Here is a 17,069-nt window from a genome sequence, read left to right on the forward strand (position 1 = left end):
GCGCTTGCCTAGCATAAGTAAGGTCATGGGCTTAATCCCCAGTGCAAGAAGTAAAAGAAAACACACACACACACACACACACACACACACACACACACACACACACACCTAAAAACCAAAAACCAAACAAAAAACAACCAAGGAAATAAAGAGAAAATATAATACTTCCAATAGAAAACTCTTTGCTCTGGCATGGGCAGCCCTATGACCTTGAATATTGCTTTTTGAAATCATCCAACCTAACAAAGTCCCCTACTGTTAGCTTATGACTCATTCCCTTGCATGATGCTGCCCATAATCTGTAATGGTAACTGGTCACAAATAAGGAACACTTGAGATTCTCATGTGCAAAATCTGAGCAAAGTGGGTTGTATAATGAACAGTAAGCTAGAATCTACTCCCAATATGTGCTTTGGCACAAACACAGGGTATTCTGAGATTATATAAAATCCATATGTACCATAATGCGTACACATACACACACACACACACACACACACACACACACACACACACACACACACTCCATAGAGACTGTCACAGAAAATTTGGCTAAAAGAAATTTACAATTATTTATATATTTATATACACACAAAATAAAAGATATTTGTCATGCTCACAGTCTGTAAACATCTGGGGAAATGCCCAGTAGAGTTACTGTGGGCCCTTTGAAATGGTGACCACTGGGAACCTGAAGACAGGATGGAGATTTAGGTTCATATCAGGGAGGAGCAGAGTTAAAGGTTCACACAGGTATAACTACATTTCACTCGAAACAGTCAACTCTTTTGGCCGCGTTTGAAATGGTTTCCTGTCTGGAAAAAGGAATGAGCAGGAGAGCCCTGCAGCCAGTCATCACTGTAGAAGAAACTGAGAGCAAGAAAGGGACTATGTATTATATATGTGCTACTATTATAGAACTTAAAGAAAATTTCAGGTCCTCAAAAAATATTCAGTATTTTCCTCTTAGATATGCATCAGACATGGCAACCAGGAGTCTCAGGCATCCTTCAGTGACTCATTGAAGCCTTAGGACATGGTTTCACATTAAAAGATGGTTTATGAAAAATAGAACCATTGGATATCAGTATTATTATTAATCACTATTATTAGGAGGAAGAATCCTTCTGCTTGTTGCAGTTTCTCACTCGCTGATATCCCACCTCAGCCTCCCATGTGTTAAGAACATTAAGCATGTGACATGTGCCATCTCACCCAGCTCAAGTATTATTTTTTTAATTTAACATAAAAATACGCTCAAGCCAGATGTAGTGGTGCATTCCCTTAATCCTAGCACTTTGGAAAGCAGAAGCAGGTGGATCTTTGTGAATTCAGGGGCTAGATTCTTACATAGCAAAACCCTGTCTCAAAATAAAAAAAACCCAAGATCTAAATATGCTCTAATAAAAACATCATTAAACAAAAAGGAAGGAAAGAAAGAAAATACAGGTTCTTAGGAATTCTTTGGCTAGCAGCTGTTAAACTGCTCTGGTGGTTACCAGTCTGGCTGTATTTGTGGCAGTTCTAGAATTCATGTTTTACAAATAAAACTGTGATGCTCGGCTGATCCCCCCCCCCCCCCCCACTTCTTAGTATGTGTAAATAAGATAGAACAATCATTTCTATGGTATCATGCAGTTATAAAATACTAACTCTGAATGACATTTCCAAAAATGTACTTTATCCTCACAGTGTGTTTGGCTAAGGAAAAGAATCTTGTCACACTCTCTAAACTCTTTTTATCTGTTTGTGTTTCTGAGACAGAATCTCGTATAGCCTGGGCTTTTCTGAACCATGCAGATGAGGCTAACCTCGAACTCCTGATCATGTTTGGCTCACTTCTTCAATTCTAGGATTATAGGCATGTGCCAGTAAACCCAGCATAACCTTTAGATCAGTGGTTCTCAACCTCTGGGTTGAGACCCCTTTGGCGGTTGAATGACCCTTTCAGAGGGGTCACCGAAGATCATCAGAAATATCAGATATTTATGCTATGATTCATAAGAGTAATGAAGTTACAGTTATGAAGTAGCAACAAAAATGATTTTATGGTTGGGGGTCACCACCACATGAAGATCTGTGTTAAAGGGTCCCAGTGTTAGGAAGGTTGAGAACCCCTGCTCTAGAGTCCTGTGATGAGCATTCTCAGTGGCTGTTCCATAGAACTGCATGAATGCTGGTCATGAACTTGCAAACTCTGTGTTCATGCAAAGATTGCAGAAATCACGTGGTTTCCTTGAACAATCTCCTTTCTCCCTCAGCTCTCATAATTTTCAAGTGTTGGATATGACATGCAAAATATGCAAATCATATAAAGAACTTAAGAAAGACCCATTGACTGTGGTTGGAAGGCACTCCACCACATGCTCTTAGGAGGGCAGGAGAGCTTTTCTTTTCTTGGAATGGATTAGAGGACCAGGGGAGAGAATTTGGGAGGTTTGGGGGCGCAGCGCTGCTGTGTGATGGTTCCTTCCACTGGGACTTGAAGACACAGTGACTGGTGCTTCTGCAGAGGGTTAGTTCATGCTGTCCTTGTGGCTGCTCCTTTCTGTGTTGTGGTTGTTCTGGTCATGGTTCTTCCACTGGACACTTGTTCCATTCATAGGCACTGAGGTCATGAGGCTTTTGGACCGGTGACAGCAGCAACAGAGGCATGACTGGGGTGGGAGAGAGAGCGTGTAAATGACAGCGTCAGCCTGCCTCCCTATCCCAGCTACACATCAAAGCCTGGGGCCCACGAGGGAGCGGTCAATGCCCGTGGACAACTGAGGACAGCTGGAGCTTGTCAAGGCCATGCAGAGATTAGGAGCAACAGTCTCTTGCTTTTCATTGCAACTGTGTTCTTCATGGTTAAAAGGAGGGATGGCAGTGCTGGTTGGAGAGGGGCCTCTCTAGGGCCTGAGGAGACACAGCTGGGATCGGGCCTGGGTACCCGCTCTTCATCAGAGTGTATCCCACTTGTGCCTGGCATCTATCAGTACCTCAGCTGACCCTCATGCCAGCCCCGGCTGGAGGTGCTGTTGATAGCTCTTTAGGAAGAACGGTAGTGGGGCCCAAGAATGTCAACTACAAGGCAGGGCTCTCCAGATTGGATTCTTCCCCTTGGCCGTTCCCTTAGGCACAGTGTTTAAATTTCTGAGGATTTTTAACAGGAAATTTACCCTGCCCTATAATTAATATATAGATTAATCAGCAAGTGATATCAAGTGCAGCATATGAAAATACACTAGTTAGGACCTGTATGTGAGCCAACCTACTCCCAGCACTTTGTGATTTGTAACCTTTCCAAGGAGACCTCAAAGTCATGGCAGCTGAAGATCCATTATCAGCTCCCACCTGCTTGTGTCATGGGCAATATGTCTGTCTCTCTTTAGATCGTGGGTTCTATGAGAGCAGTTACGATGTTTTTCTTCTCTATGTTAAACAATAGCACACTCATGCTAGGTACTTATTGTCTGTTTGTCTATCTATCTATCTATCTATCTATCTATCTATCTATCATCTATCATATCTCTCTCTCTATCATCTTGTGGTAGTTTGAATGTAATTGGCCCCATAATCCCATGTCATAGGAGATGTGGCTTTGTTGGAGTGGGTAAGTGGATATGGCTTTATTGGAGGAAGTGTGTCACTGTGGGGGTGGGTTTTGAGGTTTCATATACTCAGGATACTGCCTAGTGAGTCAGTTGACTACCTGTTGCCTGCAAGATGACACTCGGCTCTTTCTCCAGCACCATGCCTGCCTGCATGCTATCATGATCCCCACCAAGATGGACTGCACCTCTGAACTGTAAGTGAGCCAACACAATTAAATGTTTCCTCTATAAGAGTTGCCATGGTCATTGTGTCTCTTCACAGCAATAGAAACCTAACCAAGACACATATCTGTCTGTCTGTCTGTCTATCTATTTATCTGTCTATCTATCTATCTATCTATCTATCTATCTATCTATCTATCTATCTATCTACCTATCTACCTACCTACCTACCTACATACCTACCTATCCATCTATCAGTCATCCACACTGAATTGTACTTACTGGATGGTTACTTAGCTCATTTATTTTTCAGGTGAGGTGACTGAGGGACCTGGAGGGGACACCATTACATGTGGGTGAGACTATTAGCAAATGCTGAGCTGTGCTGTCAGCCAAGGTTGGCTGCTTCTTCCAGGGCCTGTACCCTGACCTCTGCTCTGTTCTGTACAATATGTACTGTGACCTAAAGTTAGTCATCTTGGCCCAAGCTAATGCAACCAGTAAACATTAGGGCTATGCTACCGACATTCCACAACTGGAAAGTGACACATCAGTGACATTCCTGGAGCTCCTAAAGATGTTGTTGGCTTGTCTGGAAGGAGATTTGAAACAGGAAAGCGGACTATGAGTTAAATCACAGTAGTGTAGATGTCCAGAATAATAAGTATTTACTTTACCTGGAGTGGCTATTATTTATTACTTTTGGGATTTATTTTTATTTTATGTGTAGGAGTATTTGCCTGCATGTGCACCATATGTGTGCGTGGTGTCCAAGGAGGCCAGAGAAGGGCACTGGATGCCCTGGAACTGTAGTTACAGATGGCTCTAAGCCACCATGTGGGTGCTGGGAATGGAACCTGGGGCTTTTGCAAGAATAGTGAATGCCCTTAACTGCTGGACCAATTCTCCAGCTCAGAAAGATTGTTATTAAATGCACCATTTAATTGCTTTTAGTGAGAGCTTTCTCAGTCTCAGAGCTTATGTCTGCCTAAGACCAATTAAAGTCTAAGACAATGAAAGGTGTGAATTGGCTTTCTGTATTTAAAATGTGTGTGCTTATATTTGAGCATTCTTTTTGAAGAGAGGCACTGAACTCGCATGCAAGTAAGCCAGTCCTTTGAGCTTTACCCTGTGAACATGTAACCCAAATATATACTGATTTTCTGCTCTCTTGACAGTTGGACCCTCTTTCTAGGTAAGAGGAAGTGATTTTCATTTCTCAAACCAAGAGGGATGTGCCTGATTAAAGCAGGAGTAAACAGAAGTGGCCATGCCAGTTGGGTATGGAGTACACTCATCTGGCAGCCCTTAGAGAGAGAGAGAGAGAGAGCTTGTAAAACAGTCTTACCTGGAAACAATTTTTGAATTTCTTGCTCACAAAATATAGAGCTATTGGGTTTATGCAAGAATTCATGGTTGCCAAGTTGATACCGATGTAATCCATGAGCAACAAGAAGCTAGAGCAAAAGAAAACAGTGCCATCAAAACACAGTGCTTTAAAATCTGTTAAATAGCATTTATCCCCCAGACCAGTGTTTCTGCTGCCCTGAAGCCATGTCTCATGGTGGCGGGTAGAATTGTTTAAGAAGTACTGTAGGGTCAATGCCTTGGTTAGTGGAAATCCCTGAGCCACAGCTTCAGGAAGGTAGCAGCAAGATATGGACAGGACTTGCACAGATTCTGGGACCAATTATGGGTTGTGTCAGCTGGTAAGAGTGTAAATATCCCATAAATGTGAAAAGCTGGGAAACTCTAGTTCCCTCTGTGGGCACCTGGGATCATACCTGAGCAGTTCACACCGGTTCTTGTCCATCTCATCATACACAGTCTTCTTCAAAATGCGGCTTAAGTGAAGAGGAAACCAGCAGAGGGCAAAGATGACGACCAGACAGAACACAGTCTTTGCCACTTCTCGACGCTAAGGGGAAGTGCATGCAGACAAGGTAGAGGTCAGTGCTGTCGTATGGCAGAAATAGTGACATACTAGATGGGAGGAGACACCAGAGAAGAGTCAGGAGAATGGCCCTCACACGACATCTGCTTTTTAAGACCTAGAGGGCAACTGTCTTGTGGAAGAGTCATTAACTATGCCTTTGGGCAGCTGCCAGGCTCGAGATGTCCCAAGGACAACAGCAGAGGTCAACGCCAGGAGGAAGGCAGGAACTGACCAGAGTCAATACCATGGCTGACTGTAAGTATGATGGCATGTATGTTTGTGATTCTAAGCATGAGGGAATGTGTGTTTGTGAGTCTAAGCCTGGGAGCATGTGTGTTTGTGAGTCTAAGCCTGGGAGCATGTGTGTTTGTGAGTCTAAGCATGGGAGCATGTGTGTTTGTGAGTCTAAGCCTGGGAGCATGTGTGTTTGTGAGTCTAAGCCTGGGAGCATGTGTGTTTGTGAGTCTAAGCCTGGGAGCATGTGTGTTTGTGAGTCTAAGCCTGGGAGCATGTGTGTTTGTGAGTCTAAGCCTGGGAGCATGTGTGTTTGTGAGTCTAAGCATGGGAGCATGTGTGTTTGTGAGTCTAAGCCTGGGAGCAACTGTGTTTGTGAGTCTAAGCCTGGGAGCATGTGTGTTTGTGAGTCTAAGCATGGGAGCATGTGTGTTTGTGAGTCTAAGCCTGGGAGCATGTGTGTTTGTGAGTCTAAGCATGGGAGCATGTGTGTTTGTGAGTCTAAGCCTGGGAGCATGTGTGTTTGTGAGTCTAAGCCTGGGAGCATGTGTGTTTGTGAGTCTAAGCCTGGGAGCATGTGTGTTTGTGAGTCTAAGCATGGGAGCATGTGTGTTTGTGAGTCTAAGCCTGGGAGCATGTGTGTTTGTGAGTCTAAGCCTGGGAGCATGTGTGTTTGTGAGTCTAAGCCTGGGAGCATGTGTGTTTGTGAGTCTAAGCCTGGGAGCATGTGTGTTTGTAAGTCTAAGCCTGGGAGCAACTGTGTTTGTTGAGAGCATGTGTGTTTTGGAGAATGCGGATGGTAGCGGGCGACTACTTAGGGACTAGCTGAAAGCTGGGTATCAGGCAGTTGGCCTTAGTGATGGAATGACAGCCAAGGTGACTGGACACAACACGAAGATGGACAAGTACAGAGAAAGCAACCCATTTCCACTCGTGTCTGCTTTTGAAGCTACTGTTGGAAATGCTTTGCTTTTATTTACTTATTTTGAGACAGGGCTTGCTTTGTTGCCCGTGCTGGTTGTCTATTCCTGGGCCCAAGAGATCCTTTTGCCTTCTCTCTCTTGTGTTTAGATTATAGGCATGTACTACTATGCCTGGGTTGAAATTTGCTTTTAATTTCAAAATTCTTTTTAAATGACATATAGTTTCCAGAGACAGGAGTTTAAGGGGAGGGCGCCTGCTGTGATGGTCAGAACACTGGGAATGCTGACCAGGGACCGACTCTAGCTGGAGCTTACAGTCTCTGAGGCTGGGAATCATCTCTACCCTTCATTTGTGTCCACACCGCTGAGGTACCCCACACACATTTAGAAGTATAACTAGGGACATAGAATGCAGCCTGTCTGTAACTGGGCCAATCAACCTTAAACAAAACTGACTGCAAACAGGTTGGAATATGATTCTGGAAAATAATGCTGACTCAAACTGAGGTGTCTAACATTAAGTTCAGTAAGCCTAAAATAAACATACCCAGTTGAGCCCTTCACAGAGACCACTGTCCCAAACTGCTGCTGCAGCCCAAAGAATTGGAACCTTTAATACCTCACAGTCATGACACCAGCTGGGATGTGGTTTCAGAGAGACGTCTGGAGGAGGGACATAGAGCATTCCCATCTGCAGGGCTGGGGGCTTTGTAAAGCTGTCTTTGTTTTTGTTTGTTTGTGAGACAATGTTTCATTCACTATTTATCCTTGCCTAGCCTGGGGTGTGTTGACCAGGATGGGCTTGAACTCATAGAGATCCACCTGCTTCAGCCACTTTACTGCTTGATTAAAGAAGTGCACCACCACATGCAGATGGAAACCTTCTCTCCAGCCCCCACCAAGCCCTGTCAGTTCAACAGCTCACTTATAAAATAAACACACAGATGCTTGTATTATTTAAACTGCTTGGCCATTAGCTCAGGCCTACCAATGTCTAGCTCTTACTCTTATATTCAGCCCATTTCTATTAATCTATATTTTGCCACGTGGCTTGTGGCTTACCAGTACCTTACATCTCACTTGTCAAGGTGGTGGCTGGCCGGTCTCTCTGCCTCTGCCTTCCACTTGCCCCAATTCTCTTCTCTTTGTCCCGCCCATACTTCCTGCCTGGCTACTGGCCAATCAGTGTTTTATTTATTACCCAATCAGAGCAACACACCACACGTAACATACAGACCATCCCACAGCAACCACACCTGGCCTTAAAGGGTTAATTTTGTACCTGAAGTATCTGCAACATCCAAGCCTGAACAAAGTCAGGCTAGTTTCTCAGGGTGAATGCTGCTGTCAGTCAAAGGTAACAGCTCCCATTTGTGTGACACACAGACTTCAGAGAGCACACAGTGCACATCTCTTCCTGAGATTCTCATAACAGTACCGATTCATGTATTGTTACAGCCAGTTTGCAGACAAGGGGCTGAAGCCCAGGAAATGAGCAGTGGTTGAAAAGGTGCTGATATGTGCTTGTGTGTGGTAACTATGTGGCTAGCTTTAGGGACTCCAACAACAGCTTTTGCTGCCTCTCGTTGTGACTGACTGCTAGTACATACTCTCCCACTGCTACCAAGAACTACTCCATTTCTACTTTAACTCTATGAATCAACATCAATTAATCATATGCTGAGTATCTACTAGGAACTGGACACTATTGGGAATCTTACATGCCTTTGGCAACCTACAAATATATTATTACATACTTATGAGAAATCAGAAGCTTAGAGACATGAAGTAATCCACCCAAGGTCACATGACCAGAAGTGTTTTTTTTCCCCCCAGAGACAGGGTTTCTCTGTGTAGCTTTGCGCCTTTCCTGGAACTCTGTAGTCCAGGCTGGCCTCGAACTCACAGAGATCTGCCTGGCTCTGCCTCCTGAGTGCTGGGATTAAAGGCGTGCGTCACCACCGCCTGGCTGACGTGACAGGAGGTTTAAGAGTCAAGTTTTGCCTTCTAAAGACTCAAAGCACGTATAACTATTCTAGTGAGCTGCTGCCTAAAAGACACGTTAGCTCCCACTGGCATGTTCAAATTCCTTCTAAAATTTTGGGTCCTCCAAGATTTCACCTCTTTTTCTGTGTTCAGTCAAATTTCCTATAATTTATTTGAGTCTCATTTGAGGTACTGATCTGATCAAACTCATTTCCATTTTCCTCCTCCTGATTGCGTGGTGTACATCCCACATTCTCCCAGGGCTTCTGTCCTCCATCTCTGTTCTGCTTTCCCACCAGATGACATTTATCCTCACTGTCCCCAAACCACAGATAATTATCCATAGTTCCACTTCATTCATGCCCTGGCTTTGTACTGTATGTCTGCTTGGATTGCACTTCATCATCTTATTTTCTAATTGCTTGTATTTGCATTTTATTCCACAACTACACTACAAAGCCCACGAGGGAAGATGGCCATGTGCATCTTTCTGTCCCCACGTAGCCACAAGCCCATTTCAGGGCATGCACGCACACATGGCAAAATAATTACAAGTTAACTATCTTTAAGCCCAGCCTTGTAGGCCATCTGGTTCACAGGCAGGATTCCTACTTCCCAAAAGAAATTCCTAAGGCTATATAAAGAGAACAGCTATGAGAGAACGCTTTTATTTTTAGAAAATCAGCATAAATCTGTTACATACGACATGGTCATGTGCCACTTAAAGACAGAGATATGTTCTGAAAAATGTGTAGCTAGACAATTTCAACACTGTGCAAACACCACAGAGTCTACTAACACACTGCTGGATGGTATTATCTACCTCACAGTAGGCTGTGTGGTCCAGCTTGTTGCTCCTAGACTACATCTGTACAACATATTACTGTACTGGACAGCGTAGGCAACTGTAATACATTGGTGTTTGCCTATCTCAACATGTCTTAGCATGGAAAAGATACTGCAAAAAAATGCTAGGCAATGAAGTTTTCCAGTTCTATTTTTAAACTTATGGAGCCACTGTCATTTGTACAGTGGCAGCTGACTGCGATGCTTTTATTAGTAATTACCCGCAGGCTTGCTGATTTGAAAACGGCCTCGGCCAAGTTCTCGGGCACTATGGAGATTTACCTGTTTGAGGTGTTCACTGAGGGCAATCCGCAAGCTGCCATTCCTCCTGTTGAGCATCTCACAGGTCATGAGAGTGTAGAAGATGGCCGTGCACACCAGGGGCATGCAGAAGTAGAACCCGAACAGCCACCAGTCCTTCACACCCTGGTAAAACTGTTCAGTGAGGAAAAGGGAAGACAGACGCTGGAGTGTAAGCCGATAGTCTCTGTGCTTATAGATGTGGTCATATATACCCTCTTTGACAGCAGTGGAGAACTTGCATTGTGCTCAGTATTTATTTTTAATTTTATTTTTCAGCATGGGATCCTGCCTAGCCAGAGCTTGGCACACACTAGGCAAGTGCTGTACTCTAGGTTATGACATATGAAAAAATGTGCATTAAAATTATCTAATTATCCCTACAAGGATACTTCTGTGAACTTCACGCTGATTTCTATTACAAAATGGAGGAGCTCTAATCAGTACAAAAAGAGTCTCTTCTTGAAGTTCATAAAATGGAATTTAAGACAGTTTCATCTTTGTTTATTGATGAGCCTCAACATTTTGATAAGAACAGCCGACTCTTTGATTGTGTTTAAAGTGTACTTGATGTGAGTGTCTAACGTAAGGACAGTGAAGGCTAACAGTGAATGGCTTATCTGTGGCTGTGGTTAGTGGGACTTAACCCTTTGCCTGGTATGTGACCCCAGAGTCAGCCAGCCATCAATAACTCCTCTCCCTCTCTCTTAATACTTGCCACCTGGAAACTACTGAGTGGGGACATTCTAGCTAAAGGCTGACTTGGCATTCTCTCTCTGTGCACAAGGATTAACACAAATACAGGTTGTTCAGTTTTCTGTCTTCTTTTAAAGTTTTATTTTTGTTTATTTTATGTGCATTGATGTTTTGCCTGCATGTATGTGTGAGGATGCCAGATCCTCCAGAACTGGAGTTACACACAGTCGTGAGCCACCATATTGGTGCTGGGAATTGAACCCAGGTCCTCTGGAAGAGCAATCAGTGTTCTTAACTGCTGAGCCACCTCTCTAGCCCTCAGTTTTCTGTCTTTTTAAAGGAGAATAAAAATGAAAGTTGGACAATGATACTCAAAAGCTTACTGATTGACCTCGCACTTGGGAAGGCACGCCTTTTACTTTCTTATGCTTTTCCCCAGACCGTTTATTTCTGACGGTAGCGCATCCTCTGGTGATAGCTCTGTCAGTTCACACAGATATGATCGCCCTGGTCCTGAACATAGGCACCTTCTGTGCATGGGAAGGAGCCAGCCCTTCATGGCTGTTTATGTAAGCTAAAAATGGCTGAAGAAGACCAAGTCCTGGCAAGGTTTCTTAACTGTCGAATCCACAGACCCCCTTGGAAATCTGGTGAGTGTGAGAATTCCTTCTGAAAACAATACTCTGTGTGTGTGTGTGTGTGTGTGTGTGTGTGTGTGTGCTTGATGTGAGCATGTGCATGTGTGTAGGACAGAATATCCATAGGTACCATTCTTCAGGAGCCCACACCTTGTTTTTTGAGACAGAGTCTCCCACTGGGACCTAGGGCTGGCCTGTTTGGCTAGGTTATCTGGCTAAAGCCTGTGGACTTGCAGTCCTTTGCCTTCCCAGAACTGGGTTTACAAGCCTGTGCCACCATGCCCAGCTTTATAATTGATGAAATTCCCAGACATCAACATTATATTTTAACAAGCACAAAGTTAAATGTAATGTGGTCACAGTGAAAACCAATTACATTGAAATGAAGCTATCAAAAGACTGAAAATAAAATTCTGATAAAGATATGCATTTATCAACAAATTACATAGTATATGTGTCTGGTTAAATAATATAATGGCTCCAAAAACTACTAAGTATTGAGCATTAATACTAGCAATGAGTATTAATATTTCAAGATTGTGCACATATGTTTCTCTCTCTAAAAAATCATGGTATCCTTAAACATTACAGTGGTTTATTATCTATATTTTTATTTTATTTCAGTTTTTTGACAGGGTTTCTCTGTGTAGCTCTTGCTGTCCTGGAACTCTCTCTGTAGACCAGGATGACCTCAAACTCACAGAGATCTGCCTGCCTCTGCCTCCTGGGTGCTGGCGTTAAAAGCGTGCAACACCACCGCCTGGCTATCATCTACATTTAAAGTCAGAGGAAATGACAGATTTCATGAGAAGTTTAGTGAAAACAAACACATTTTCTTTCCCACCCAATCTCCTAGACCCCTGGATTCTATCCCAGATTAAGTGCAAACTCCCAACGGAGTTCTTTTCTTCAGACTGTTAAACAGACCTCCCCTAGTCCATCCCATTGCAAAAAGAAGTGCAGGCTGAGTGGGTGTGGCCTAGAAGCAGCAGCCTGAGTCTGAAGGTGACCCAGCTGGCTGGCTGGAGTTCCCCACCCCCAGTGACAGAGCAACACTGGGAAAGGAGTTAGAGTCTTCTCTTTGAACTCATGTTATCAGCTAGGGATTGGAAAGGGCTTTGGGACACTCTAGAGCAGAGCAAAGTTGAAGAGTGAGGTGTGAAAGAAGTTGGGGGGTTACTAAGAAAAAACGTGGATTCCAGAATCTCACCAGTTTGACATGCCCTTCATTGTGACCTGCGGCCACCCTCTTCTCAAGCCCTTACAGGGAAACCTCAGGTTTCCTGATGGCACCTGTTTCCTTTTGTCCATTTCCGGGGACAAAAGTGCCTTCTTATGGGACCTTCTCTCCTCTAATGCCTTTCTTTGGAAAGTCTAGAATGCTTATCTGCCCCTCCCAATTCCAAATCCTAAACATGGGCTAAGCCATCCCAGTGTCTTTTTTTTTTTTTTCATAGTGTAAACTGACCTAGTAAAAAAGGCAGTAAGAAAAAAACCTTCAATTTTGAGATTGCCAGTTTTCATGAGTTCTTTTAATTTTAAAATAAAAATTTCCAAGCAGAATAACCGATCAACTGCAAAACCATGAATTTGGTGAATTTCCCACTTCAGGAAAGCACAGCTGGAGCTGTCTGTGATGCTGGTGATGCCAGCAGGTGATGCTGCCATCAAAGCACATACTTTTACTGACTCAGGGGACATGGGTGACCTGCTGGTTCTGTCCTGTCCACCCGGAACCAGTTTTGCGAAGGGAATACACGTTCTGAAACATGTTCCCCAGTGCGCTCAGGCACCTGCCTTTCAGAGCAATGCTAACGTGCTCAGGAATGCCAGGTCTAGAGTCCCTATCAAGATAAGCCCAGGTAAGCATGACAGCCTAGTTACAATGAGCAAGCCCAACCTCTAGGAATCTGGGTGTCTATTTTTTTTTTTTTTTAACTAAATTTGCTTACAGGTCAGAACCTACAGTTTTGTATATGTTACAATGATTCCCCACAGGGCACACATTCAGCTCATTTTGCTGGAGAAATGTGTTGTGAAATATTTTTAGGGTAGATAAGATTAGTGTTCAGAAAGCTTACTGAGCAAACCGAGTTTCCTCAAGTAACATGTGCATGTCTGTCAGATGCAAGGTCTTCTCTGTATCTTTTAATCATAAAGACAGATTACATTCTGTACTTAGAAAGGTAGTCTCAATAAATTGCCTTGGCCTTCCTTGTACAGAAAACAATTTTGTCTATAGTTGCACAATAAGAAGACAATAGGAGATTACACAGTTGCTCTATTTAAGAAGCTACACACAGGCTGGTGTCACCTTCCGGGCAGCTGAGGAACATCTGCACGGCCAGAGGCACAGCAGCCTTGTGGAGATACCGGTAAGCCTCCAGACAGTGAAGTACGGTGACTCCCTGGCTAATTCAGTTAGAGCTTTAGCACGTCTTTAAGTTAGAATGTTGACTTTGATATGGAGAGTGAATTGTGCAAGTGATCAATACCTCCATGAATTTGGTCGTGGCGTTGAGCATGCAGGTTCTATGCTGCTCACCCCTGTATTCGAAGGGTACCATGACGAAGCCGATTGCTTCTGGGATGGCAAGGATAAAGGAAAGGATCCAGATGGAGACAATTTCAATGGCGGTAATCAAGGGGATCCCAATTCCTTGAACACGACTCCATGAGGCCACAGCTCTATACCTAAATAGGGGGAGGGGCAGAAGGAGAAAGGGGGAGAGGAAAGAAAGGTGGAAAACCAAGTTAGTATATTTTGAACTAATTTCGACTGGAAAGTGCCTCCCCTTGGCAGAAGAACTGGCTCTCGAGGAATTTTCTTTGAACCTTGATGTGAAATAAAACAAGACAAAGAAAAATAGTTTGCCCATTTGGAAACAGATGGCCTGGTACGCCTGAATCTAAAATCGATAGAGAACTAAGATTTATGAGTGTGATAAAACAGTCATCCAGATACGATGCGGTAACCATTAGCATGGAGCAGCTATGGAGTCTTGCATAAGCTTTTCACAGGACTGAACCCTTCGACCATCCATCATGGTGGGGGCGGTACCCGTGAGGCTCAACCCTTCCTGATTAGCTATCACTGGCAGTTCATGGTAGTAGAGGGAGGCAGTGTCTTTTTCTTTGGTAGTGTGGCCACTGCTAAGTTGTTTGTGTTCCAGTAAAGTAACCATCTACCCAAGCTCATAAGTAACCTAACTAAACTGAGGGGCAGGTAGGAGATAGGACTAGTTGGGAAGAAGGGGTTCAGAAGGAAAGGGAAGAAACGAGAGGGTAATGGGGGTTGAATCTAATCATAAATCATTGCATATATGCATGAAATTGACAATAAACTGGTAAGTAAATAAATAATGGTAAAAGTAAAAAGAAAACCTTATCATATTTAGAAAGTGGCACCAGCAGGTGGGTGTGTCTGTGTGCTTACAGCTGGGGGCAAGGAGGAGATGAATAAGGTGAATAAGTGAAACCTGCTAGAATTTTCCATAGCAATATGTATTTATATTATATATATATGTGTGTATGTATATATATATAAATCATAATACATATTCCAGATAGTTTCAGGCTATCCTGGAATTTGCTCTGTAGACCAGGTTGGCCTTGAACTCTCAGAGATCTGCCTGAATCAGCCTCCTGAGTGCTGGGATCAAAGACATGGACCACCAACTCTTGGCTTCTCTTTATTAACAAAACTTGAAACATTACTAATGAAGTGTATGAACCTTGAGCGAATCAGGACCACCCATATTCCATAGTTAATCCCCTTCCTTGATCTTCAAGGTATTATTAGAGTAGGCTTTATTAGGCGACAAGTTCAACAAATGCCATTTCTGTAAGTAGTGAAGGATTGTTAACTGACTCCCATTACAGTCCTGTGCAAGAGAATATGGAACAATTACAAACAGTTACAAGTATCTTCATTCCTGACCTTCAGATAACAACCTAACAGAAAAGAATAGTTCATACGGATGACAGGGCATAAGTGCAAATGAATAATAAGTAAAATATAAGCAACCCTTTACATTAAGAAATCATGCTTACTTTCTTTAGTTTTCACTTCAATAATTTTGGTGTATGTATGAATTGAGACAGTGTCTCATGTAGCCCAGGTTGGCCTAGAATCCACTATGTTTCCTAGGATGACCTCAAGCTTCTGACCCCCTGGCTCCTACTTCCCAAGTACTGAGGTTATACTTGTGTACACCGTGCCTGGCTATTTAATATTTTTATGATAGCAATCACATTTAAATGTCTGGAGAAAGTCTGGCCTAGAGACTCCATGCTCTGACTTGAGGTAATGACTGATAGTGACTGTGTCAGACTCACTATGAAGAAAGACCTGTGACATAGCATGGTCTCTGTTTATTTATTTATTTTTTAATGGCATGGTGTTTTTGTGGTCTCATTCTTGAAATTTTTCCTCTTGTTGCAATGGAAAAGGAACATTTTCTTTTTATAGCTTTCATTGAACAGTGCCAGAAGAAGGCTGTCAAAGAGACCAGAGCATCGGAGACAGGAGCACTTGGGCTTGTAGGACATGAAATTTACTGTTGAAGATTAATCAATAAGCCAAAGCAATGTACAAGTCACCCAGACTCACCAAAATGAGCTCTTTGTCATTTATATTTAGCTCACTATCTCAGTGTGTCTACACAGTACGTGGCTGTGAAACCCAGCTCCTAAGGTTAACAATGCCCCAGATTCGTTTATAGATCAGAACCTATAAACTTTTGTGTATTATGATGACACCATATGACTTATGTGCAGCTCAGTTTGCTGGAGAAATGTTTGCAGAACATTATTGGGTAAGATTTATGTGTATAAGAATGTGTGGAAAAAAAAGAACAGGTTAGTTGAGAATGGACTAAAACGCAGCTACACAAACAGGCCACAAGTACCTTTTAAGGTATGGCACAAACTGCATCCTAAAATTCATGGTTCTTTCTAGTAAGATAAAGACTGGTGCTTATTTTGATTTCCCATTCTATTTTATTTTCTTCGTGGCTTATTGATCTGGCAGCCTGATGTCCAGTAAAAGCTGGAGTGGAGACAGGATGTCTGTGTCCCATGACTATAGCTGAGGTGCATCTGTTTCTTCTCCCTTTCCCTAAATTCAGTAAGGTGATTTAAATAGAACACCTTTGCTCACAGAGCAGAAGCAGCTGGGTTCTCAGCTGGCATCTCTGGAAGAAAATGGTCTAAGTGAGACAATGTGATGACTATGTTTATAAGCCAGCTTCACCACACACTGTGTCACGAGGAAATCTGACTGGCACACATACACACACACACACACACACACACACACACACACACACACACACACACCCATACACATCCACACACACCATACACACACACACACACACACACATACCCATACACACACACACACACACACACACACACACACATACACATGCATACACACACAGAGACACCTGTAGTGGGTAGCCATTCCAGCATTGGCCTGGAAGTTCCAACCCACATTGAGGATTCAGTAATGGTCACGCCCACCAGGCAGGGCGGAGAGAGGACGCTGAAGATGCAGGATCCAGAGGAGAGGCTTCTCTTGGTTCCAGGACCATGGACGCTGGAGGTGGACCGAGCAGAGTTCTCCAGAGAACACTGCTGGACTGCACCATACCTTTCCCAGACCCTGCAACCTACCCCTTCATTTGTAAGTTACTCCCTTTTAACTATGTGGAGTGGCCTTAATAGTTTCACCAATAGACACCCA

General features: G+C 43.4%; 1 protein-coding gene across 4 annotated transcripts in view; it reads right to left on the reverse strand.

The window, feature by feature from the left end:
- Positions 1 to 17,069, reverse strand: part of Ednra (endothelin receptor type A) — a 98,586-nt gene that overhangs the window by 33,924 nt on the left and 47,593 nt on the right. For 3 of the 4 annotated variants that reach the window (XM_036188072.1, XM_036188071.1, XM_036188070.1), the window contains exons 4-7: positions 13,813 to 14,011; positions 9,966 to 10,118; positions 5,543 to 5,676; positions 5,107 to 5,215 (exon numbers count right to left, since the gene is read on the reverse strand). In XM_036188072.1, coding sequence (XP_036043965.1) covers positions 5,107 to 5,215; positions 5,543 to 5,676; positions 9,966 to 10,118; positions 13,813 to 14,011 — 595 coding nt within the window. Of the gene's footprint in view, positions 1 to 2,076; positions 2,658 to 5,106; positions 5,216 to 5,542; positions 5,677 to 9,965; positions 10,119 to 13,812; positions 14,012 to 17,069 lie in introns of those variants that run through there. The other variant, XM_036188069.1, reaches the window with a different exon arrangement.

This window comes from Onychomys torridus, chromosome 5 (assembly GCF_903995425.1).
Source record: "Onychomys torridus chromosome 5, mOncTor1.1, whole genome shotgun sequence".
Taxonomy (NCBI): domain Eukaryota; kingdom Metazoa; phylum Chordata; class Mammalia; order Rodentia; family Cricetidae; genus Onychomys; species Onychomys torridus.